Raw genomic sequence first — 23,933 nt, forward strand, 5'->3', positions numbered from 1 at the left:
TTAATAGTTGAGGAAAAAGGTGTGGTCTTCTAGAAAGAAGTAATTACTAATGCCAACCAGCGGATGGCAGCATTCGCTATTTTGTGTACATGGCCTAGTGGAGGGAGCTTCGCATTCTAAAGCGAAGAAGAGCCACACGCAATGTGGAGACAGCCGTGTATGGGACATTTTTTGAACGCTGTGCATCGAACATCATACTCGACCATGTAAAGCAAAAGCCTTATAGGAACGCGTGTTGTGGTCTGACGAGTCCACATTTCAAATAGTTTAGGGAAATGAAGGATGCTCTGTCCAATGGGCTAAAGAGGGAAAGGACCATCTGGATTGTTCTCAGCCTAAAGTTCAAATGGTGTGATTGTCCATGATGTGCCGATTAAAGTAAAATACGATAATTAAGACTGGACTGTTGAGCTATGACATGTTGACATGTTGTACATCAAGCAAGCCCAGGATAGAATTCCAAAAGCCTCGACAATTAGTGTTCTCAGTTCACAAATGCAAATTAATTAAAATGAATTGAAATGCCGTTAATCTATTCTAGTCACAAATTCACTCCATCTTGGAAAGCTACTCAAACTTTTTGCAGAATGGCTAGCATTTTTCAAATGTACTTCACTCGAGAGGCGGCGTACCCGAAGCTCACTGCAACGCAACTTTTCTCTCATACAGCATCATTATAGTACCAGCTAACTTGAAAAACTTGCAAATTGGGGCACTTGTAAATCAAGGCATACGCTAGTGTTTCTAAAATAATCCGCATGCATGTTCCACACACCCAACTGTTCATCGTATGTGATGGTGAATGAAAGTGGGCCTATTGTGAGGTCCATTGTAGCCGACTCGGAATCATCTTCATTCTCCCTGCGTCTGTCTGTTGCTTTCTTCACGCCCACCACGACTCTAAAGATAGCCGAGCAGTGCTGCTCCTCCACAGTGCCCATTATCTGGTGCCAAAGAGCCAATCCAGGGGCTTTGTTGAGGGTTCTGTTAAATTCATCCCAAAAGAGAATAATTGCAATGCTTCCGAAATATAAAATGAAGGCTTGTATGGGTTCTCAGGGCACGGCGGGCCTATTTCACCATTCAGCACTTACAACAATATACTCTATTCTATTCCACTGATATTAATGAGGCGTTTCCCATTAGAGTGTTATGCGATCTCTATAGATACATTTGTGATATCTTGTAGTGTTGTTTGAAAATGTTCTCGAGGAGTTTGTTACTGTGTTATGGTGGCAGTTGCATCCAGCATTTAATTTCCAAATGCCAGGAGACTTAATTTTAGCACCTTTATAATGGGCAAGAGAAAGATGCCTTAAAGCCACCAAGGGAAAAGGTGTAGGCGAATATAAACGCTTTATCCATTGAAAGAGCGCCATTGCACAATTACACGCATAGACGGGGGCAGACCTGAAGGGTGGCCTGGGCTGAAACCATTGTCTATGTGTTTTTTTTTGTCTCATTCTTTCTTCTTTCAAGTTTTATGATAGTATGCCCATCATGTTTGTCAAGAGAAAGTTTGCCAGCCACCTTCACCCACTGCTTATTCTTTCTTTCTTTCAATCTTTCTTTTGATCTTTCTTTCTTTTGGTCTTTCTTTCTTTTGATTTTTCTTTCTTTCTTTCTTTCGATCTTTCTTTCTTTCGATCTTTCTTTCTTTAGATCTTTCTTTAGATTTTTCTTTAGATTTTTCTTTTGATTTTTCTTTTGATTTTTCTTTTGATTTTTCTTTTGATTTTTCTTTTGATTTTTCTTTTGATTTTTCTTTTGATTTTTCTTTTGATTTTTCTTTCGATCTTTCCTTCTTTCGATCTTTCTTTCGATTTTTCTTTCGATCTTTCTTTCGATATTTCTTTCTTTTGATTTTCTTTCTTTTCATCTTTCGATTTTTCTTTTTCTCTTTCTTTTTCTCTTTCTTTTTCTTTCTTTCTTTTTCTTTCTTTCTTTTTCTTTTTCTATTTCTTTCTTTCTTTCGATCTTTTTCTTTTGATTTTTCTTTCAATCTTTCTTTTTCTTTCTTTCGATCTTTCTTTTGATTTTTCTTTCTTTTGAATCTTTCGACCTTTCTTTTGTTCTTTCTTTTTCTTTCTTTTCGATCTTTCTTTTGATTTTTCTTTCTTTCGATCTTTCTTTCAATCTTTTTCGATCTTTCTTTTGATCTTTCTTTCTTTTTCTTTTCTCGATCTTTCTTTTTCTTTTTCTATCTTTTGATCTTTCTTTCTTTTTCTTTTTTCGATCTTTCTTTTTCTTTTTCTATCTTTTGATCTTTCGATCTTTCTTTTGATCTTTCTTCCTTTCGATGTTTCTTTCTTCCTTTTGATCTTTCTTACAAGTATGCAGACCTTATAAATATGTGCAAATCAATCCTTTTGCATTCTTATTACTACATTCACACCTTGCTGCATTTTCATCTTTGCACCCATTCAAGCATCAAGCAGAATAAGCATCTCTCTTTTCTTATTTATTTATTTATTTATTTATGTATTCATTTTCACAATTCTTGGGATTTACTTGGCTAACCTGGGATCTAAGTATCATATTTTGTGCCATATCATTTGGGGTTTATATTAAATTGCGTGTGAAATGCTAATGACAATAAAATTCCTTGAATCAAAAATGCTTAATCTTTCATAATCATTTTTGACTGTCCCCAAGTTACCCCTTTCTCTCCAACAGACACAGTCTTACTGTGCCTGTGCAGACTTGAATCATGGCAGTCCAAATTATTAGTGTGGTCGTGAAGAAAATGTTGGTCCAAATGAAAGTCAAAGATGGAAGATGTGCCTGAACATTTCTGATCAATTGAAATGGGAACTAAGGAGACAAATCCTGGAGATCAACCTGATCTCGCTGGGATGTGAGGCAAAATGTAATCTAAAACAACCAGAACCATCCAGCTGCTTTCGATCTAACGGGTTTTGATGGTATGGCACGTTTTATGGCAAACACCCTGTTCTGGTTTGCTCATACTGTGAATTTGTGAATCTGATCATAAAGTCAGTGCCTAACAAGCTATGAACTTGACTTCTCGTCACGCTTGCGGGGGTTTTGTATATTGTAATTTTAATATGTGTACATTATTTGTTAATGAGCCGTTAATGAGTCTGTGATCTCTGATAGGTCAATAAAATTATATATACTTGTGCCAGAAACAGAGACAAAATTACACTACTGCCTGAATTGTAAACAATGTAGTGTTAAGTGAATAAAAACACCTCTAGTCTCACCCTGGCCACCGCACTGAATATTCTTTGGCTCCGGCCCTGCACAAAGACCCTTATATATTTTTTATTTTTTTTATTTTAGATTTCCCCCTAACCGAGTGCACTTAAAATATAAGTGCATTGTGAGAAAGTAAAGGTTGAAGAGATTGAGTGTGTGCAAATCTATGCAAGAGATTGTAATTGGCTCTACTAAGTTCTCCCGCAGTGCACCTTCAATATTTCATAAGGTTTTCAAATTGCAGCCACTCAGTGTCTGGTGTTGTGGTGCCACCGAATGGTGGTATTGAAGAAAGGAAGTGAGAGCATTAGGATTAGAAAAGCCTACTACTGACTGCATTGTTGTCTTCTTATTATAATCACACAATTAGAATGTCATATTTACAGAGAGTATAGAGGCACATGCCAAATTCAAATCAGTTTGCAAATGAATGCTGTACTGCATGTATATTTCTTGGTGCTTGTTTCTTGTCATTATTAGGGCTCAGAATGCAGAATTAAAGATCTTTATTAATGCCTTGCAAAATCTCCAAAGTCCAGTGAGTAAAGATGAGGAACATCTGCAGAACAAAACAGAGCAGACCATGCTTTGACAGGCTGCAGGTGACCAGTTGAAGAGTCACAGCCTTGTGGGGCATGAGAAGATGTGAGGCCACTCCAGGGCTTCCTATACTGTATGTAAGCACACAGACCCTGGAGGAGAACAAGTAGAGTACGTTTACCTTCTTTGCTTGCATTTACGAAAATGGCATATCAGGATGATGTACTCTTATTATTGATTTTAATTAACTGTAATTATGTTGTTATTACCTACATTTTATTTGACGATTGGCTAGGGATAAAAATCACAAGGTTCTTTGGCCTTGCAGTTAAGTATGTGGTGTGTATTTTAAAATAAAGCTACTTAATAATGGTCACTTGGTCAGTCGATTTATTAGTTACACAGCATTTGATCGATTAGCTATCATGCTTTTACGAAAAGTATTCTATCCTGCTTCACCATTGCACCTCGATGAGTAAAAAAAGCCCTGGCTTTTTAACTGCGACTGCAACTATCAGCTTTTACCTTCCCTTCAGTGTAGTGTGTTCGGGGTGAACACGCCAGTTCTTGGGGGTGGTAAGGGGTCACGCAGTGCTCATCCCTGCAGACATGTACATAGTTGTTGTGTTAGTTAGCGTATGACACAATTGGGATGGAAACTGCAAAAAACAAAACAAGAAGAGGCCAGCTTGCAGCCGAGCCCAAACTCTAGCTCAGATGCCAACAAAACCAGAAAAAAACAAAAACAAATATTTAATTCCAGCAAGCGCACGTACTTGCACACGCACCATGCATGAGCTTGACACAGAGGCTGCAGTTAGGCTTTAGGTCAGAGGTGGCAGTCTCGAGTAAAAAAGTGACCAAAGCCGCATTGCAACATTTTCTCAGAGAAGCCTAATGAAGTCAACAACTTGGCAAAATTCAGTTTTAGTGCTGTCAAAAGTTACAGCTTTGAAGCTTTAACTGGAGAGTTCAAGCTTTAACTTTAACAGCAAATGAGAGCAAATTATTAACCAATCTGAAGTGTTGAGCAATATTTTCAAAATAGTGCTCACGAAATGTGACAAAAATTAAACTAGTAATAGTATTCTTCACTAGTGTTTAGGAAATAGCTGTACAGATCGCTAACAGCTTCTCCAATAAAGATCAGAAAACCTCTTTCTGTTTTGGCAATTCACTGGATGAACCTGTAAAACTGTAATATACAAAACACAAGGAGACATTACAATCATGTTATTTAAAGTTTTAAATAATATAGATTTGCATCATTTACTAAAATTAGCTGTTAGCATAATGCTAGTTTACATGGGCGCTACCATCGAAATGCTACGCTAACTAGCGCCTATAAACCTTTGTCACATTGGAACTTAAAACACAATTAAAACATTCAATTCAATAACCTAGTGCAAGCCAACACAAGTGAAAATAATATACTTACAGACAGATATTTCTAGAGCCGAAATCAAACACTATAGGCTTCAATACTCTGGATTGGCTGTGTAGCCGTGTCGGAGCATTGCTTGGAGTACAATGCACTACGGTCGCACTCGAGGGTCAAAAAACATACAAAGGCGCTGTTGCGCTGTTGTGGGGCTGAACACAGGACTTGCTTCCTGACCAATGAAAGTGGCTCTTGTCTTTCCCTTTAAATTCATCACAGGACAGGCATGTTCTTGCTTCTGAATGAAGCATAAAGAGAGTCGTTAGGATGATTATGATTGGGGATTGATTATGCTTGAATGGAAACTGTAGATTGTAACTTAATTTTCATGAAAGTGGTGAGAAGTTGCAGAGAAATTCCAGATGTGTGTATGCTTTTCTCATATTCACATTGCTCATTGTGTATTGAGAAATATGTGTAAGAGTAATTGGCTTTGTTCATGGCAAGCATGTGGCCAAAAATAGGTAAGCTGAGGCAAAATTGTACAATTTTTCAGTCTGTTCTTGTGAAGCCTTGATCTGCTAAAAGATCTGTAAGTCTTGATTGTGAGCCAAAGATGAGAGCACACCCATCATACGGAGCAAAATGATGGCCTGCGGCTCTTCTCTAAATGAGAGCAAGGCAAATCGAAATCAGGTTTAATAAACTCTGAACCCCAGCAGATGTCCACAATAATTACCATAATCTGTCTCCCAAAGATAAAAATAGCCGGTCTTTAAATATTTTGCATTATTAACGTTCTGCCGGTAGTAATGTCATCAAACCTACAGCTATTGCCTTGCATGTAGTGGACCACCTTCTTGTTCCAATCATCTTCTAATGTGCCTTTTATCAAAGCCTGCTAGTGGCAAGATAATAATGCACATTCTTGATGATCATTGAAAAAGAAATAAATAAGATCCAGAGGCCAATGCTTACTTGACTTTTATTTAACAATTGTTAAAGAAAGCGAGACCCAAACATTTTCTTCATACAGAGGAGCCAATTGGCATATTCCATACTTTTCAAAAGTGGTCAATGGCCTGGCAAAAACAAAAACAATCTTTAACAAATACTTTTATTGGTAGTAATTACACCATTCAGTGCAGGACAGACCACAAGTGTTCCTTATTTCCCCACACACTCCACTTCCATGACCCTTCCCTCACAATGTGGCACTTGAAGCGACATCATTGTTACATCAGCACATCAAGGGCCAGCAGTGCCGCGCCGAGGAGGCCACTGATCAATGCGGTTGAGCTTCGGGCTCCACCAGCACTGTTGTTATCGTTGCTGAAGGTGGTGTGAACCAGAGCTGGAGTGGTTTGCCCCCGACAGTGCCTCAAGTCTGCCCCCACGCAAGTAGCATAAGCCATGGCATGGGCGATGTAATTTTGCTCATGGACGCCATGGAAGAGGTGGGCCATGGGTCCACGGGCCAGCACGGCCACATCCTCTCCACTGTGGGTGGCCGAGTCTGTGGGCACTGCTGACAGCTGGACGTATTCTTTCGTTTCTGGGGAAACAAAGGTGTGAATATGCACCTGTCCATAATAAGCAGAGGTGCACCAGTGGAACTGCAAGCACAGTCCAAATGACTTTTAAACTGATACAACAGAAACAATGGATTACAATATATATATCTTTTTAAATGATTATCTCAATTTACCCTCAATTCTGCTTACTTAGTGTGAAATCTGGGTATGTTTCGTCCAACAAAAAGGCATTATTTTGTTAATTGTTCCGCTTGTCACTATATGTGGCTGGCATGGACAGATGAACAAAGATACATTACTTGTATGGAATAAATAATAATTATTGGGGTATATTAGTAAAAATATCTATGAGAAATTAGGCAATTTTTATGATCTCTGACAAATGACAAACACCACGTGTTTCAAATTAGCTCCAAGGGAAAAATACACAGACAAATACACTTCGTTGTATGGAAGGATCTTGTTCACTTTCATCTCATGAGTTTAGAAGCTGATAAATGATGAGCAAAAATTAAAAGGAAAGCGTTATTATGTTAATGAATAAGACAAATGAATCCAAATGTGTCATTAGTCAAATAAAATAGTCCTCTTAAAGCTGCTGAATGCAGAACATTTAATTTCAAATCGCTATGGCCACCTGTGGCCAAAAAATGAAACTGCACACTCCCTTCTTCACGTACATCCCAGGTGTCAAACTCATATTAGCTCAGGGGCCACGTAGAGAAAAGATAGCCAAGTGGGCTGGATTGGTAAAATCATGGTAGGCCTATATAACTTAAAATCAATTATACGCAGATTTTTCGCTATTTGCGTGCCAGTCCTAAATTGTGGGGCGCAACTGTAAATATATTGTCCCAAAAAATAACACGGCATTTTTATGTTAATGTATGTTGTTGTTTTTTAAACAAACTGTAGGTTTTAGGTGCATTGTGCTGTTTAAAAAGGTAATAATTAAAGCTTTTTCTACATCATGCACTTAAGATGGTGCACGTACTCGCACGTGCACTATGAAAGAGCCTGACACAGATGCTGTAGTTACGCTTTGGGCCAGAGGTGGAGTCTTGAGTAAAAAAGTGACAAACTGCACAAAGATCCTTTAAAGTCGTGAGTCAAATTATGACATCCATAGCAATTCTGTATACACGTTGCATTGTTCATCTGAGGATTGTTTGCGAAATTACGAATGTATATGCTCTGATTGTGGCTGGCTGATTAATTGGTCAGACATTACTCTTTTTTTTTTTTTTTACTTTACAAAATCATCTTGCGGGCCAGATTCAACCCTTTTGCGGGCCATATTTTTGACACCCCCGACATACACAATCCGCACATGACAGCACGTCTACCCCAAATCCAAGCTGAAAACTATTGGCCAGGGGCTTGCAGGAATACCCATTGTGAACAGTAAAGGTGTTAATCTAATGAGAAGATGTTTCATTCATAAATAGTCAACTCAAAAGGCTATTGTAAAGATATTTTGGGGCAAATTGTTACATAGAGCAGCTTTAAATTAAAGCTGAAAGCCAACATTTATCTAATAACGAGGATTCAATTAATGGGAAAAGCTACAGTACAGTACAGTGTTAAAACACACACACACAAAAATGCACGTGAAGTACAGTTAATGAAATTGTACATTGTATAATTTTTCATAGCTTTTACATTGTATGTCTTCATCATTTCTATCTTTGAGACAATCCGGCAAGTGATCTTACTTGTGTTGACATTACGGATGTCGGGTCGGGTGCCATTGATGATTTTGTGTCCAGGTCCATTTCCATACATCAGTGTGGTGTATGGCAACATGTCTTTGGCCCACAATGGAGATTTCCCTGGAAAACACAAAAACTGATATTCAGCTTTTCTTATATTTTTCCACTCCTCTGAAATATACACACATACAAACATGTGTGCACACGCACACACACAGGTGCAGTCTCTGGTTCCCCAGTGTCCTCCCAGAGGTCTAAAGCTTGCTGGGTTAAACAGTCTTTTCCTCCAGATGAGCCATTAGGCCGGCAAGTCTCCTTGTTGATGAAGAGCTCAGGGTTTCACAAGCACATTAATCACTGCTGCACCACTGGGAGGTGGAGGATGATTAGGAGGAAGAGGAGGAGGAGGGTGAAACAGGAACAGAGGAGGGAAGAGCAAGTACAAAGAGCGTAACGCAAACACCGAGCAATATAGCTTCAGATGACTGATGATGATATATGACTTCATGGGATTGTAACATGGAAAGTAGAACATCTGACAGCTGTGCTGTAACAAAACAGCTTAGAGCAATTCAAGACACATTTGAGCATATTGGAAGAACTGCAATAATGATTTTCTCTGTGGCCACCATCTGACTTCCAGCATTGCTAGTTTGCATTTGGTCAGCATCATTTGTGTGACAAAAGAATGACTCGGCCATGTTCATCGTAGGTGTTGGGTATGGTTAGCGTAAACAGATGAGGTAAATGAAAATTCTGCTTGTTGCGTTCTTTTTTTAACGTCTGTTGAGACAAGATTAAGTTGGTTGTGTTAGATTACCGGGAAGCCTCTTTGGTGCACATAATTGAATAGGTGACTTGAGTAATCCTTTCTACTTGTTATGGTCTTCTTTCTCTATGGCACTCTTGGACTAGTTGAATCTATTTAAGATCGTGGAGTCACACACTGTAAAGACTCTACGGCCTTGTATCGGTCTTTTTTGGCATCTATGAAATAGCTTAACTGAAATGAAACTGCTTTCTGGTATTTAACACTATAACGACAAACGTATCATATTAAATACAAGACATTTTGAGCCCTCTATTTCATGAGTATAATAGTGTTTCCTCATTAAAACCCTGATGTATATAATCTGACACGTGCATTGCACGGAAAATCCAATAGAGGGCAGTATGTGAACGGATGTATCAAATATGATACAAAACAAAAGTCATATGTGGAAGTTGATTTTCAAAAAAGAAAAGTTTGTTCAAAACGACCAATAAATACTCTATTTATAAAGATTCAGGATTCTCTCCCATATATTTCATGGTTCAGGCTTTATAGGATTATGGTCAGTATAATTAGTTTATTTAGCATTAAAGACAAAGAACGAGCGATGGATCTAGCTGGAGCACTTAACAAGAGCGGCTAGCGGTAGAAGCTAGTAAAAGAATGCTAGTAAAAGCTTGCAAGAGCAAAGCAGGTGACAATCGGTGGGAGCCCGAATCCCACGACTCAGCGATGACCACCTGCAGGCCCTAGCTGTAGATGGTAAGCGGCGGTCGACTCATTTTAAACCAACCTCGATGCAAGCACCATCTGGTCTAACTACGTTCACAAAGTTGTTCTTTGGGCATCCTTAGAAGGAAGATAAGACTTGTCATGTAATAGAAATACAGATTACTAGACCTACGATTATATTTAAAAAAAAGTAAGTAGGTGTAATGGAACATATTTTTTTAATAATAAGTTTTTAAATTAAAATAACTATTAGTTCACCACTAGATGGCGCTAAAACATTTACACTGTGGCCATAAGGACAATGTCAGCGAGCATTAAAGACGAAATGTTTGGAAAAACGACCCTCAGTACTTACTGACCAGGAATCGAACCCAGGCAGTGAGAGTGCCGAATCCTGGCTCGTAGACCACCAGGGACAACATACATCAACTTCTGGACAAAGCTAACATAGCACATGAACAAGCAACTACGTATTTAAAGCAGAAAAAAATTCATGGCCTTGTCTCAATCTTTTTGGCATTCGTGAAATAGCTCAACTGACAACATAGAGGTTTATGGTTGTTAAGGACAACACACAACTGGCAAAACAACCCTCAATACTGCTGAAATTCCCTGACCGGGAATCAAACCCAGACAGCGACTGTGAGATTGCCGAATCCTAACCACATGACCACCAGGGGTGACAAATACTGGTGTCTGGACACGGCTAACATAGGACCGTATATAAACAAGCAACCAGGTAAATGAGGCAGAAAAAACTTCATGGCCTTGTCTCGATCTTTTTGGCATCGGTGAAATAGCTCAACTGACAACATACAGGTTTCTGGTTGTTAAGGACAACACACAACTGGCAAAACAATACAATACTGCTGAAATTCCCTGACCAGGAATCAAACACAGGCCGCGGCACCAGGGACAACAAACATCAACTTCTGGACATAGCAAAGTATATGAACAAGCAACGGTAAATGAGGCAGAAAAAAATGTATGACCTTGTCTCGATCTTTTGGGCATCGGTGAAATAGCTAACAAGATACAGGTTTTTTGGTGTTTAAGGACAAACAGCATTAAAGACAAACTGGCAAAACAACCAACAATACTTCTGAATTCCATGACCAGGAATCGTACCCAGGACGCAGAAGCGAGCATGCCGAATCGTAGCCAATAGACCACCAGGGATGACAAACACTGTCTTCTGGACACGGCTAACATAGTACAGTATATGAACAAGCAACGAGGTTGCTGAGGCAGAAAGAACTTAATGGCCTTGTCTCTATTTTTTTGGCATCGGTGAAATAGCTCAACTGACAACATTCAGGTTTCTGGTTGTTAAGGACACTGTCAGCGATTATTAAAGACAAACTGGCAAAACAACCCGTAATAATCCCAATCTCCCTGACCTGGAACCGAACCCAGGCCGCGGCAGTGAGAGTGCCGAATCCTAGACACTAGACCACAAGGTATGACAAACACTGTCTTCTGGACACAGCTCAGATAGCACAGTATATGAAAAAGAAGGTAGCTGAGGCAGAAAAAACTTCATGGCCTTGTCTAGAACTTTTTGACATTGGTGAAATAGATGAACTGACAACATCGGTGAAATAGCTCAACTGACAACATTCAGGTTTCTGGTTGTTAAGGACACTGTCAGCGATTATTAAAGACAAACTGGCAAAACAACCCTTAATAATCCCAATCTCCCTGACCTGGAACCGAACCCAGGCCGCGGCAGTGAGAGTGCCGAATCCTAGACACTAGACCACAAGGTATGACAAACACTGTCTTCTGGACACAGCTCAGATAGCACAGTATATGAAAAAGAAGGTAGCTGAGGCAGAAAAAACTTCATGGCCTTGTCTAGAACTTTTTGACATTGGTGAAATAGATGAACTGACAACATCGGTGAAATAGCTCAACTGACAACATTCAGGTTTCTGGTTATTAAGGACAATGTCAGCGACCATTAAAGACAAACTGACGAAACACCATTCAATATTTCAAAATTCCCTGACCGGGAATCGAAACAAGGCCACAGCAGTGAAAGTGCTGAATCCTAGCCACTAGAGCACCAGGAATGCCAAAAACTGGATTCTGGACACGGCTAACATAGCACAGTATATGAAAAAGCAGGTAGCTCAGGCAGAAAAACTTCATGGCCTTGTCTCGAACTTTTTGACATTGGTGAAATAGATGAACTGACAACATCGGTGAAATAGCTCAACTGACAACATACAGGTTTCTGGTTGTTAAGGACATTGTCAGCGAGCAATAAAGAAAAACTGGCAAAACACCTTTGAATATTTCAAAATTCCCTGATCGGGAATCAAACCCGGGCCGCAGCAGTGAAAGAGCTGAATCCTAGCCACTAGACCACCAGGGATGCCAAAAACTGGATTCTGGACACGGCTAAAGTAGCACAGTATATGAAAAACTAGGGAGCTGAGGCAGAAAAAACTTCATGGCCTTGTCAAGAACTTTTTGACATTGGTGAAATAGATCAACTGACAACATACAGGTTTCTGGTCGTTAAGGACATTGTCAGCGAGCAATAAAGACAAACTGGCAAAACAACCCTCCAAACTTCTTACTTCCCTGACCTGGAACCAAACCCAGGCCGCGGCAGTGAAAGTGCAGAATCCTAGCCACTAGACCAACATGGATGACAAACGCTGTTTTCTGGACACGGCTAACATAGCACAGTATATGAAAAAGCAGGTAGCTGAGGTAGAAAAAACTTAATGGACTTGTCTCTGTTTTTTGGGTATCGATGAAATAGCTCAACTGACAACATACAGGTTTCTGGTTGTTAAGGACAATGTCAGCGAGCAATAAAGACAAACTGGCAAAACAACCCTCAATAATTCCGAATTCCCTGACCGGGAATCGAACCCAGGCCGCAGCAGTGAAAGTGCTGAATCCTAACCACTAGATCACCAGGGATGCTAAAAACTGTCTTCTGGACACGGCTAACAAAGCACAGTATATGAAAAAGCAGGTCGCTGAGGCAGAAAAAAACTTAATGGACTTGTCTTTGTTTTTTGGGTATCGGTGAAATAGCTCAACTGACAACATAAAGGTTTCTGGTTGGTAAGGACAATGTCAGCGAGCAATAAAGACAAACTAGCAAAACAACCCTCAATAATTCCGAATTCCCTGACCGGGAATCAAACCCGGGCCGCGGCAGTGAGAGTGCCGAATCCTAGCCACTAGACCATCAAGGATGATAAATACACTGTCTTCTGGACACGGCTAACATAGGACCGTATATAAACAAGCAACCAAGTAAATGAGGCAGAAAAAACTTCATGGCCTTGTCAAGAACTTTTTGACATTGGTGAAATAGATCAACTGACAACATACAGGTTTCTGGTTGTTCAGGACAATGTCAGCAAGCATAAAAGACACACTGGCGAAACACCATTCAATATTTCAAAATTCCCTGACCAGGAATCGAACCCGGGCCGCAGCAGTGAAAGTGCTGAATCCTAGCCACTAGACCACCAGGGATTCTAAAAACTGGATTCTGGACACAGTTAACATAGCACAGTATATGAAAAAGCAGGTATTGGAGGCAGAAAAAACTTAATGGACTTGTCTCTGTTTTTTGGGTATCGGTGAAATAGCTCAACTGACAACATACAGGTGTCTGGTTGTTAAGGACAATGTCATCGAGCAATAAAGACAAACTGGCAAAACAATCCTCAATAATTCCAAATTCCCTGACCGGGAATCGAACCCAGGCCGCGGAAGTGACAGTGCCGACTCCTAGCCACTAGACCATCAAGGCTGACAAACACTGTCTTCTGGACACGGCTAACAAAGCACAGTATATGAAAAAGCAGGTCGCTGAGGCAGAAAAAAACTTAATGGACTTGTCTCTGTTTTTTGGGTATCGGTGAAATAGCTCAACTGACAACATAAAGGTTTCTGGTTGTTAAGGACAATGTCAGCGAGCAATAAAGACAAACGAGCAAAACAACCCTCAATAATTCCTAATTCCCTGAATGGGAATCAAAGCCGGGCCGCGGCAGTGAGAGTGCCGAATCCTAGCCACTAGACCATCAAGGATGACAAACACTGTCTTCTGGACACGGCTAACATAGCACAGTATATGAAAAAGCAGGGAGCTGAGGCAGAAAAAACTTCATGGCCTTGTCAAGAACTTTTTGACATTGGTGAAATAGATCAACTGACAACATACAGGTTTCTGGTTGTTAAGGACATTGTCAGCGAGCAATAAAGACAAACTGGCAAAACAACCCTCCAAACTTCTTAATTCCCTGACCTGGAACCAAACCCAGGCCGCTGCAGTGAAAGTGCAGAATCCTAGCCACTAGACCAACAGGGATGCTAAAAACTGGATTCTGAACACGGCTAACATAGCACAGTATATGAAAAAGCAGGTATTTGAGGCAGAAAAAACTTAATGGACTTGTCTCTGTTTTTTGGGTATCGGTGAAATAGCTCAACTGACAACATACAGGTTTCTGGTTGTTAAGGACAATGTCAGCGAGCAATAAAGACAATCTGGCAAAACAACCCTCTATAATTCCGAATTCCCTGACCGGGAATCGAACCCAGGCCGCAGCAGTGAGAGTGGCGAATCCTAGCCACTAGACCACTAAGGATGACAAACACTGTCTTCTGGACACAGCTAACATAGCACAGTATATGAAAAAGCAGGTATCTCAGGCAGAAAAACTTCATGGCCTTGTCTCGATCTTTTTGACATCGGTGAAATAGATCAACTGACAACATACAGGTTTCTGGTTGTTCAGGACAATGTCAGCAAGCATAAAAGACACACTGGCGAAACACCATTCAATATTTCAAAATTCCCTGACCGGGAATCGAACCCGGGCCGCAGCAGTGAAAGTGCTGAATCCTAGCCACTAGACCACCAGGGATGCTAAAAACTGGATTCTGGACACAGTTAACATAGCACAGTATATGAAAAAGCAGGTATTGGAGGCAGAAAAAACTTAATGGACTTGTCTCTGTTTTTTGGGTATCGGTGAAATAGCTCAACTGACAACATACAGGTTTCTGGTTGTTAAGGACAATGTCATCGAGCAATAAAGACAAACTGGCAAAACAACCCTCAATAATTCCGAATTCCCTGACCGGGAATCGAACCCAGGCCGCAGCAGTGAGAGTGGCGAATCCTAGCCACTAGACCACTAAGGATGACAAACACTGTCTTCTGGACACAGCTAACAAAGCACAGTATATGAAAAAGCAGGTATCTCAGGCACAAAAACTTCATGGCCTTGTCTCGATCTTTTTGACATCGGTGAAATAGATCAACTGACAACATACAGGTTTCTGGTTGTTCAGGACAATGTCAGCAAGCATGAAAGACAAACTGGCGAAACACCTTTCAATATTTCAAAATTCCCTGACCGGGAATCGAACCCCGGCCGCAGCAGTGAAAGTGCTGAATCCTACCCACTAGACCACCAGGGATGCTAAAAACTGGATTCTGGACACGGCTAACATAGCACAGTATATGAAAAAGCAGGTAGCTGAGGCAGAAAAAACTTCATGGCCTTGTCTAGAACTTTTTGACATTGGTGAAATAGATCAACTGACCGAATCCTAGCCACTACACCACCAAGGATTACAAACACTGTCTTCTGGACACGGCTAACATAGCACAATATATACACAAGCAACCAGGTAGCTGAGGCAGAAAAACTTAATGGCCTTGTCTCGATCTTTTTGGCATCGGTGAAATAGATCAACTGACAACATACAGGTTTCTGGTTGTTCAGGACAATGTCAGCAAGCATAAAAGACACACTGGCGAAACACCATTCAATATTTCAAAATTCCCTGACCGGGAATCGAACCCGGGCCGCAGCAGTGAAAGTGCTGAATCCTAGCCACTAGACCACCAGGGATGCTAAAAATTGGATTCTGGACACAGTTAACATAGCACAGTATATGAAAAAGCAGGTATTGGAGGCAGAAAAAACTTAATGGACTTGTCTCTGTTTTTTGGGTATCGGTGAAATAGCTCAACTGACAACATACAGGTGTCTGGTTGTTAAGGACATTGTCATCGAGCAATAAAGACAAACTGGCAAAACAATCCTCAATAATTCCGAATTCCCTGACCGGGAATCGAACCCAGGCCGCGGAAGTGACAGTGCCGAATCCTAGCCACTAGACCATCAAGGCTGACAAACACTGTCTTCTGGACACGGCTAACAAAGCACAGTATATGAAAAAGCAGGTCGCTGAGGCAGAAAAAAACTTAATGGACTTGTCTCTGTTTTTTGGGTATCGGTGAAATAGCTCAACTGACAACATAAAGGTTTCTGGTTGTTAAGGACAATGTCAGCGAGCAATAAAGACAAACGAGCAAAACAACCCTCAATAATTCCGAATTCCCTGAATGGGAATCAAAGCCGGGCCACGGCAGTGAGTGTGCCGAAACCTAGCCACTAGACCATCAAGGATGACAAACACTGTCTTCTGGACACGGCTAACATAGCACAGTATATGAAAAAGCAGGGAGCTGAGGCAGAAAAAACTTCATGGCCTTGTCAAGAACTTTTTGACATTGGTGAAATAGATCAACTGACAACATACAGGTTTCTGGTTGTTAAGGACATTGTCAGCGAGCAATAAAGACAAACTGGCAAAACAACCCTCCAAACTTCTTAATTCCCTGACCTGGAACCAAACCCAGGCCGCGGCAGTGAAAGTGCAGAATCCTAGCCACTAGACCAACAGGGATGCTAAAAACTGGATTCTGGACACGGCTAACATAGCACAGTATATGAAAAAGCAGGTATTTGAGGCAGAAAAAACTTAATGGACTTGTCTCTGTTTTTTGGGTATCGGTGAAATAGCTCAACTGACAACATACAGGTTTCTGGTTGTTAAGGACAATGTCAGCGAGCAATAAAGACAATCTGGCAAAACAACCCTCTATAATTCCGAATTCCCTGACCGGGAATCGAACCCAGGCCGCAGCAGTGAGAGTGGCGAATCCTAGCCACTAGACCACCAAGGATGACAAACACTGTCTTCTGGACACAGCTAACATAGCACAGTATATGAAAAAGCAGGTATCTCAGGCAGAAAAACTTCATGGCCTTGTCTCGATCTTTTTGACATCGGTGAAATAGATCAACTGACAACATACAGGTTTCTGGTTGTTCAGGACAATGTCAGCAAGCATGAAAGACAAACTGGCGAAACACCTTTCAATATTTCAAAATTCCCTGACCGGGAATCGAACCCGGGCCGCAGCAGTGAAAGTGCTGAATCCTAGCCACTAGACCACCAGGGACGCTAAAAACTGGATTCTGGACACGGCTAACATAGCACAGTATATGAAAAAGCAGGTAGCTGAGGCAGAAAAAACTTCATGGCCTTGTCTAGAACTTTTTGACATTGGTGAAATAGATCAACTGACCGAATCCTAGCCACTACACCACCAAGGATTACAAACACTGTCTTCTGGACACGGCTAACATAGCACAGTATATGAACAAGCAACCAGGTAGCTCAGGCAGAAAAACTTAATGGCCTTGTCTCGATCTTTTTGGCATCGGTGAAATAGATCAACTGACAACATACAGGTTTCTGGTTGTTCAGGACAATGTCAGCAAGCATGAAAGACACACTGGCGAAACACCATTCAATATTTCAAAATTCCCTGACCGGGAATTGAACCCCGGACCCAGCAGTGAAAGTGCTGAATCCTAGCCACTAGACCACCAGGTATGCCAAAAACCTGATTCTGGACACGGCTAACATAGCACAGTATATGAAAAAGCAGATAGCTGACGCAAAAAAACTTAATGGACTTGTCTCTGTTTTTTGGGTATTGGTGAAATCGCTCAACTGACAACGTACAGGTTTTTGGTTGTAAAGGACAATGTCAGCGAGCAATAAAGACAAAATGGCAAATAAACCCTCAATAATTCCGAATTCCCTGACCGGGAATCGAACTAGGGCCGCGGCAGTGAGAGTGCCGAATCCTAGCCACTAGACCATCAAGGATGACAAACGCTGTCTTCTCGACACGGCTAACATAGCGCAGTATATGAAAAAGTAGGGAGCTGAGGCAGAAAAAACTTCATGGCCTTGTCAAGAACTTTTTGACATTGGTGAAATAGATCAACTGACAACATACAGGTTTCTGGTTGTTAAGGACATTGTCAGCGAGCAATAAAGACAAACTGGCAAAACAACCCTCCAAACTTCTTAATTCCCTGACCTGGAACCAAACCAAGGCTGCAGCAGTGAAAGTTCAGAATCCTAGCCACTAGACCACCAGGGATGATAAAAACTGGATTCTGGACACGGCTAACATAGCACAGTATATGAAAAAGCAGGTATTTGAGGCAGAAAAAAACTTAATGGACTTGTCTCTGTTTTTTGGGTATCGGTGAAATCGCTCAACTGACAACGTACAGGTTTTTGGTTGTTAAGGACAATGTCAGCGAACAATAAAGACAAACTGGCAAAACAACCCTCAATAATTCCGAATTCCCTGACCAGGAATCGAACCCCGCGCGCGGCAGTGAGAGTGCTGAATCCTAGCCACTAGACCATCAAGGATGACAAACACTGTCTTCTGGACACGGCTAACATAGCACAGTATATGAAAAAGCAGGGAGCTGAGGCAGAAAAAACTTAATGGACTTGTCTCTGTTTTTTGGGTATTGGTGAAATCGCTCAACTGACAACGTACAGGTTTTTGGTTGTTAAGGACAATGTCAGCGAGCAATAAAGACAAACTGGCAAAACAACCCTCAATAATTCCGAATTCCCTGACCGGGAATCAAACCCGGGCCGCGGCAGTGAGAGTGCCGAATCCTAGCCACTAGACCACCAAGGATGACAAACACTGTCTTCTGGACACGGCTAACAAAGCACAGTATATGAACAAGCAACCAGGTAGCTCAGGCAGAAAAATTTCATGGTCTTGTCTCGATCTTTTTGGCATCGGTGAAATAGATCAACTGACAACATACAGGTTTCTGGTTGTTCAGGACAAAGTCAGCAAGCATGAAAGACACACTGGCGAAACACCATTCAATATTTCAAAATTCCCTGACCGGGAATCGAACCCGGGCCACAGCAGTGAAAGTGCTGAATCCTAGCCACTAGACCACCAGGGATGCCAAAAACTGGATTCTGGACACGGCTAACATAGCACAGTATATGAAAAAGCAGGTAGCTGAGGCAGAAAAAACTTCATGGCCTTGTCTAGAACTTTTTGACATTGGTGAAATAGATCAACTGACCGAATCCTAGCCACTACACCACCAAGGATTACAAACACTGTCTTCTGGACACGGCTAACATAGCACAGTATATGAACAAGCAACCAGGTAGCTGAGGCAGAAAAACTTAATGGCCTTGTCTCGATCTTTTTGGCATCGGTGAAATAGATCAACTGACAACATACAGGTTTCTGGTTGTTCAGGACAATGTCAGCAAGCATAAAAGACACACTGGCGAAACACCATTCAATATTTCAAAATTCCCTGACCGGGAATCGAACCCGGGCCGCAGCAGTGAAAGTTCTGAATCCTAGCCACTAGACCACCAGGGATGCTAAAAACTGGATTCTGGACACAGTTAACATAGCACAGTATATGAAAAAGCAGGTATTGGAGGCAGAAAAAACTTAATGGACTTGTCTCTGTTTTTTGGGTATCGGTGAAATAGCTCAACTGACAACATACAGGTGTCTGGTTGTTAAGGACAATGTCATCGAGCAATAAAGACAAACTGGCAAAACAATCCTCAATAATTCCGAATTCCCTGACCGGGAATCGAACCCAGGCCGCGGAAGTGACAGTGCCGAATCCTAGCCACTAGACCATCAAGGCTGACAAACACTGTCTTCTGGACACGGCTAACAAAGCACAGTATATGAAAAAGCAGGTCGCTGAGGCAGAAATTTTTTTAATGGACTTGTCTCTGTTTTTTGGGTATCGGTGAAATAGCTCAACTGACAACATAAAGGTTTCTGGTTGTTAAGGACAATGTCAGCGAGCAATAAAGACAAACGAGCAAAACAACCCTCAATAATTCCGAATTCCCTGAATGGGAATCAAAGACGGGCCGCGGCAGTGAGAGTGCCGAATCCTAGCCACTAGACCATCAAGGATGACAAACACTGTCTTCTGGACACGGCTAACATAGCACAGTATATGAAAAAGCAGGGAGCTGAGGCAGAAAAAACTTCATGGCCTTGTCAAGAACTTTTTGACATTGGTGAAATAGATCAACTGACAACATACAGGTTTCTGGTTGTTAAGGACATTGTCAGCGAGCAATAAAGACAAACTGGCAAAACAACCCTCCAAACTTCTTAATTCCCTGACCTGGAACCAAACCCAGGCCGCGGCAGTGAAAGTGCAGAATCCTAGCCACTAGACCAACAGGGATGCTAAAAACTGGATTCTGGACACGGCTAACATAGCACAGTATATGAAAAAGCAGGTATTTGAGGCAGAAAAAACTTAATGGACTTGTCTCTGTTTTTTGGGTATCGGTGAAATAGCTCAACTGACAACATACAGGTTTCTGGTTGTTAAGGACAATGTCAGCGAGCAATAAAGACAATCTGGCAAAACAACCCTCTATAATTCCGAATTCCCTGACAGGGAATCGAACCCAGGCCGCAGCAGTGAGAGTGGCGAATCCTAGCCACTAGACCACCAAGGATGACAAACACTGTCTTCTGGACACAGCTAACATAGCACAGTATATGAAAAAGCAGGTATCTCAGGCAGAAAAACTTCATGGCCTTGTCTCGATCTTTTTGACATCGGTGAAATAGATCAACTGACAACATACAGGTTTCTGGTTGTTCAGGACAATGTCAGCAAGCATGAAAGACAAACTGGCGAAACACCTTTCAATATTTCAAAATTCCCTGACCGGGAATCGAACCCGGGCCGCAGCAGTGAAAGTGCTGAATCCTAGCCACTAGACCACCAGGGATGCTAAAAACTGGATTCTGGACACGGCTAACATAGCACAGTATATGAAAAAGCAGGTAGCTGAGGCAGAAAAAACTTCATGGCCTTGTCTAGAACTTTTTGACATTGGTGAAATAGATCAACTGACCGAATCCTAGCCACTACACCACCAAGGATTACAAACACTGTCTTCTGGACACGGCTAACATAGCACAGTATATGAACAAGCAACCAGGTAGCTCAGGCAGAAAAACTTAATGGCCTTGTCTCGATCTTTTTGGCATCGGTGAAATAGATCAACTGACAACATACAGGTTTCTGGTTGTTAAGGACATTGTCAGCGAGCAATAAAGACAAACTGGCAAAACAACCCTCCAAACTTCTTAATTCCCTGACCTGGAACCAAACCAAGGCTGCAGCAGTGAAAGTTCAGAATCCTAGCCACTAGACCACCAGGGATGATAAAAACTGGATTCTGGACACGGCTAACATAGCACAGTATATGAAAAAGCAGGTATTTGAGGCAGAAAAAAACTTAATGGACTTGTCTCTGTTTTTTGGGTATCGGTGAAATCGCTCAACTGACAACGTACAGGTTTTTGGTTGTTAAGGACAATGTCAGCGAACAATAAAGACAAACTGGCAAAACAACCCTCAATAATTCCGAATTCCCTGACCGGGAATCAAACCCGGGCCGCGGCAGTGAGAGTGCCGAATCCTAGCCACCAGACCACCAAGGATGACAAACACTGTCTTCTGGACACGGCTAACAAAGCACAGTATATGAACAAGCAACCAGGTAGCTCAGGCAGAAAAACTTCATGGTCTTGTCTCGATCTTTTTGGCATCGGTGAAATAGATCAACTGACAACATACAGGTTTCTGGTTGTTCAGGACAATGTCAGCAAGCATGAAAGACACACTGGCGAAACACCATTCAATATTTCAAAATTCCCTGACCGGGAATCGAACCCGGGCCACAGCAGTGAAAGTGCTGAATCCTAGCCACTAGACCACCAGGGATGCCAAAAACCGGATTCTGGACACGGCTAACATAGCACAGTATATGAAAAAGCAGGTATTTGAGGCAGAAAAAAACTTAATGGACTTGTCTCTGTTTTTTGGGTATCGGTGAAATCGCTCAACTGACAACGTACAGGTTTCTGGTTGTTAAGGACAATGTCAGCGAGCAATAAATACAAACTGGCAAAACAACCCTCAATAATTCCGAATTCCCTGACCGGGAATCAAACCACGACCGCGGCAGTGAGAGTGCCGAATCCTAGCCACTAGACCATCAAGGATGACAAACACTGTCTTCTGGACACGGCTAACATAGCACAGTATATGAAAAAGCAGGGAGCTGAGGCAGAAAAAACTTCATGGCCTTGTCAAGAACTTTTTGACATTGGTGAAATAGATCAACTGACAACATACAAGTTTCTGGTTGTTCAGGACAATGTCAGCAAGCATAAAAGACGCACTGGCGAAACACCATTCAATATTTCAAAATTCCCTGACCGGGAATCGAACCCGGGCCGCAGCACGGAAAGTGCTGAATCCTAGCCACTAGACCACCAGGGATGCTAAAAACTGGATTCTGGACACGGTTAACATAGTACAGTATATGAAAAAGCAGGTATTGGAGGCAGAAAAACTTAATAGACTTGTCTGTTTTTTGGGTATCGGTGAATTAGCTCAACTGACAACATACAGGTGTCTGGTTGTTAAGGACAATGTCATCGAGCAATAAAGACAAACTGGCAAAACACCCCTCAATAATTCCGAATTCCCTGACGGGGAATCGAACCCAGGCCACGGCAGTGAGAGTGCCGAATCCTAGCCACTAGACCATCAAGGATGACAAACATTGTCCTCTGGACACGGCTCACAAAGCACAGTATATGAAAAAGCAGGTCGCTGAGGAAGAAAAAAACTTAATGGACTTGTCTCTGTTTTTTGGGTATCGGTGAAATAGCTCAACTGACAACATAAAGGTTTCTGGTTGTTAAGGACAATGTCAGCGAGCAATAAAGACAAACTAGCAAAACAACCCTCAATAATTACGAATTCCCTGACCGGGAATCTAACCCGGGCCGCGGCAGTGAGAGTGCCAAATCCTAGCCACTAGACCATCAAGGATGACAAACACTGTCTTCTGGACACGGCTAACATAGCATAGTATATGAAAAAGCAGGGAGCTGAGGCAGAAAAAACTTCATGGCCTTGTCAAGAACTTTTTGACATTGGTGAAATAGATCAACTGACAACATACAGGTTTGTGGTTGTTAAGGACATTGTCAGCGAGCAATAAAGACAAACTGGCAAAACAACCCGCAATAATTCCAAATTCCCTGACCGGGAATCGAACCCGGGCCGCGGCAGTGAGAGTGCCGAATCCTAGCCACTAGACCATCAAGGAGGACAAAAACTGTCTTCTGGACACGGCTAACAAAGCACAGTATATGAAAAAGCAGGTCGCTGAGGCAGAAAAAAACTTAATGGACTTGTCTCTGTTTTTTGGGTATCGGTGAAATAGCTCAACTGACAACATAAAGGTTTCTGGTTGGTAAGGACAATGTCAGCGAGCAATAAAGACAAACTAGCAAAACAACCCTCAATAATTACGAATTCCCTGACCGGGAATCAAACCCGGGCCGCGGCAGTGAGAGTGCCGAATCCTAGCCACTAGACCATCAAGGATGACAAACACTGTCTTCTGGACACGACTAACATAGCACAGTATATGAAAAAGCAGGGAGCTGAGGCAGAAAAAACTTCATGGCCATGTCAAGAACTTTTTGACATTGGTGAAATAGATCAACTGACAACATACAGGTTTCTGGTTGTTCAGGACAATGTCAGCAAGCATAAAAGACACACTGGCGAAACACCATTCAATATTTTAAAATTCCCTAACCGGGAATCGAACCCGGGCCGCAGCAGTGAAAGTGCTGAATCCTAGCCACTAGACCACCAGGGATGCTAAAAACTGGATTCTGGACACGGTTAACATAGCACAGTATATGAAAAAGCAGGTATTGGAGGCAGAAAAAACTTAATGGACTTGTCTGTTTTTTG

At 41.7% G+C, this 23,933-nt stretch overlaps 1 protein-coding gene, 1 long non-coding RNA gene and 18 other non-coding genes across 20 annotated transcripts in view; all 20 read right to left on the minus strand.

The window, feature by feature from the left end:
* Positions 1-3,713: 3,713 nt before the first annotated feature.
* Positions 3,714-5,292, minus strand: LOC147170460 (uncharacterized). The gene is made up of 3 exons (XR_015095511.1): positions 5,201-5,292; positions 4,288-4,363; positions 3,714-3,914 (listed from the first exon to the last, which is right to left on the minus strand). It is a non-coding gene; the product is annotated as an uncharacterized LOC147170460 (long non-coding RNA).
* Positions 5,293-6,378: 1,086 nt separating this feature from the next.
* Positions 6,379-23,933, minus strand: part of alp3 (alkaline phosphatase 3) — a 153,232-nt gene continuing 135,677 nt past the window's right edge. The window contains exons 10-11 of the mRNA XM_086080490.1: positions 8,394-8,510; positions 6,379-6,698 (exon numbers count right to left, since the gene is read on the minus strand). Of these exons, the coding sequence (XP_085936616.1) occupies positions 6,379-6,698; positions 8,394-8,510 (437 nt within the window). The remainder of the gene's footprint in view (positions 6,699-8,393; positions 8,511-23,933) is intronic.
* trnae-uuc (transfer RNA glutamic acid (anticodon UUC)) lies at positions 12,763-12,834 on the minus strand. Its single transcript has one exon. It is a non-coding gene; the product is annotated as a tRNA-Glu (tRNA).
* Positions 13,044-13,115, minus strand: trnae-cuc (transfer RNA glutamic acid (anticodon CUC)). Its single transcript has one exon. It is a non-coding gene; the product is annotated as a tRNA-Glu (tRNA).
* trnae-uuc (transfer RNA glutamic acid (anticodon UUC)) lies at positions 13,330-13,401 on the minus strand. The gene has a single exon. It is a non-coding gene; the product is annotated as a tRNA-Glu (tRNA).
* trnae-uuc (transfer RNA glutamic acid (anticodon UUC)) lies at positions 14,730-14,801 on the minus strand. Its single transcript has one exon. It is a non-coding gene; the product is annotated as a tRNA-Glu (tRNA).
* Positions 15,289-15,360, minus strand: trnae-uuc (transfer RNA glutamic acid (anticodon UUC)). The gene has a single exon. It is a non-coding gene; the product is annotated as a tRNA-Glu (tRNA).
* On the minus strand, positions 15,726-15,797 carry trnae-uuc (transfer RNA glutamic acid (anticodon UUC)). Its single transcript has one exon. It is a non-coding gene; the product is annotated as a tRNA-Glu (tRNA).
* On the minus strand, positions 17,126-17,197 carry trnae-uuc (transfer RNA glutamic acid (anticodon UUC)). The gene has a single exon. It is a non-coding gene; the product is annotated as a tRNA-Glu (tRNA).
* On the minus strand, positions 18,683-18,754 carry trnae-cuc (transfer RNA glutamic acid (anticodon CUC)). Its single transcript has one exon. It is a non-coding gene; the product is annotated as a tRNA-Glu (tRNA).
* On the minus strand, positions 18,966-19,037 carry trnae-uuc (transfer RNA glutamic acid (anticodon UUC)). The gene has a single exon. It is a non-coding gene; the product is annotated as a tRNA-Glu (tRNA).
* Positions 19,403-19,474, minus strand: trnae-uuc (transfer RNA glutamic acid (anticodon UUC)). Its single transcript has one exon. It is a non-coding gene; the product is annotated as a tRNA-Glu (tRNA).
* On the minus strand, positions 20,803-20,874 carry trnae-uuc (transfer RNA glutamic acid (anticodon UUC)). The gene has a single exon. It is a non-coding gene; the product is annotated as a tRNA-Glu (tRNA).
* Positions 21,804-21,875, minus strand: trnae-uuc (transfer RNA glutamic acid (anticodon UUC)). Its single transcript has one exon. It is a non-coding gene; the product is annotated as a tRNA-Glu (tRNA).
* On the minus strand, positions 22,365-22,436 carry trnae-uuc (transfer RNA glutamic acid (anticodon UUC)). Its single transcript has one exon. It is a non-coding gene; the product is annotated as a tRNA-Glu (tRNA).
* Positions 22,642-22,713, minus strand: trnae-cuc (transfer RNA glutamic acid (anticodon CUC)). Its single transcript has one exon. It is a non-coding gene; the product is annotated as a tRNA-Glu (tRNA).
* On the minus strand, positions 22,923-22,994 carry trnae-cuc (transfer RNA glutamic acid (anticodon CUC)). The gene has a single exon. It is a non-coding gene; the product is annotated as a tRNA-Glu (tRNA).
* On the minus strand, positions 23,203-23,274 carry trnae-cuc (transfer RNA glutamic acid (anticodon CUC)). The gene has a single exon. It is a non-coding gene; the product is annotated as a tRNA-Glu (tRNA).
* On the minus strand, positions 23,484-23,555 carry trnae-cuc (transfer RNA glutamic acid (anticodon CUC)). Its single transcript has one exon. It is a non-coding gene; the product is annotated as a tRNA-Glu (tRNA).
* Positions 23,764-23,835, minus strand: trnae-uuc (transfer RNA glutamic acid (anticodon UUC)). The gene has a single exon. It is a non-coding gene; the product is annotated as a tRNA-Glu (tRNA).

The sequence above is a fragment of the Leptonotus elevatus genome, chromosome 7 (assembly GCF_054856555.1).
Source record: "Leptonotus elevatus isolate MCC_2025b chromosome 7, RoL_Lele_1.0, whole genome shotgun sequence".
Classification (NCBI taxonomy): Eukaryota; Metazoa; Chordata; class Actinopteri; order Syngnathiformes; family Syngnathidae; genus Leptonotus; species Leptonotus elevatus.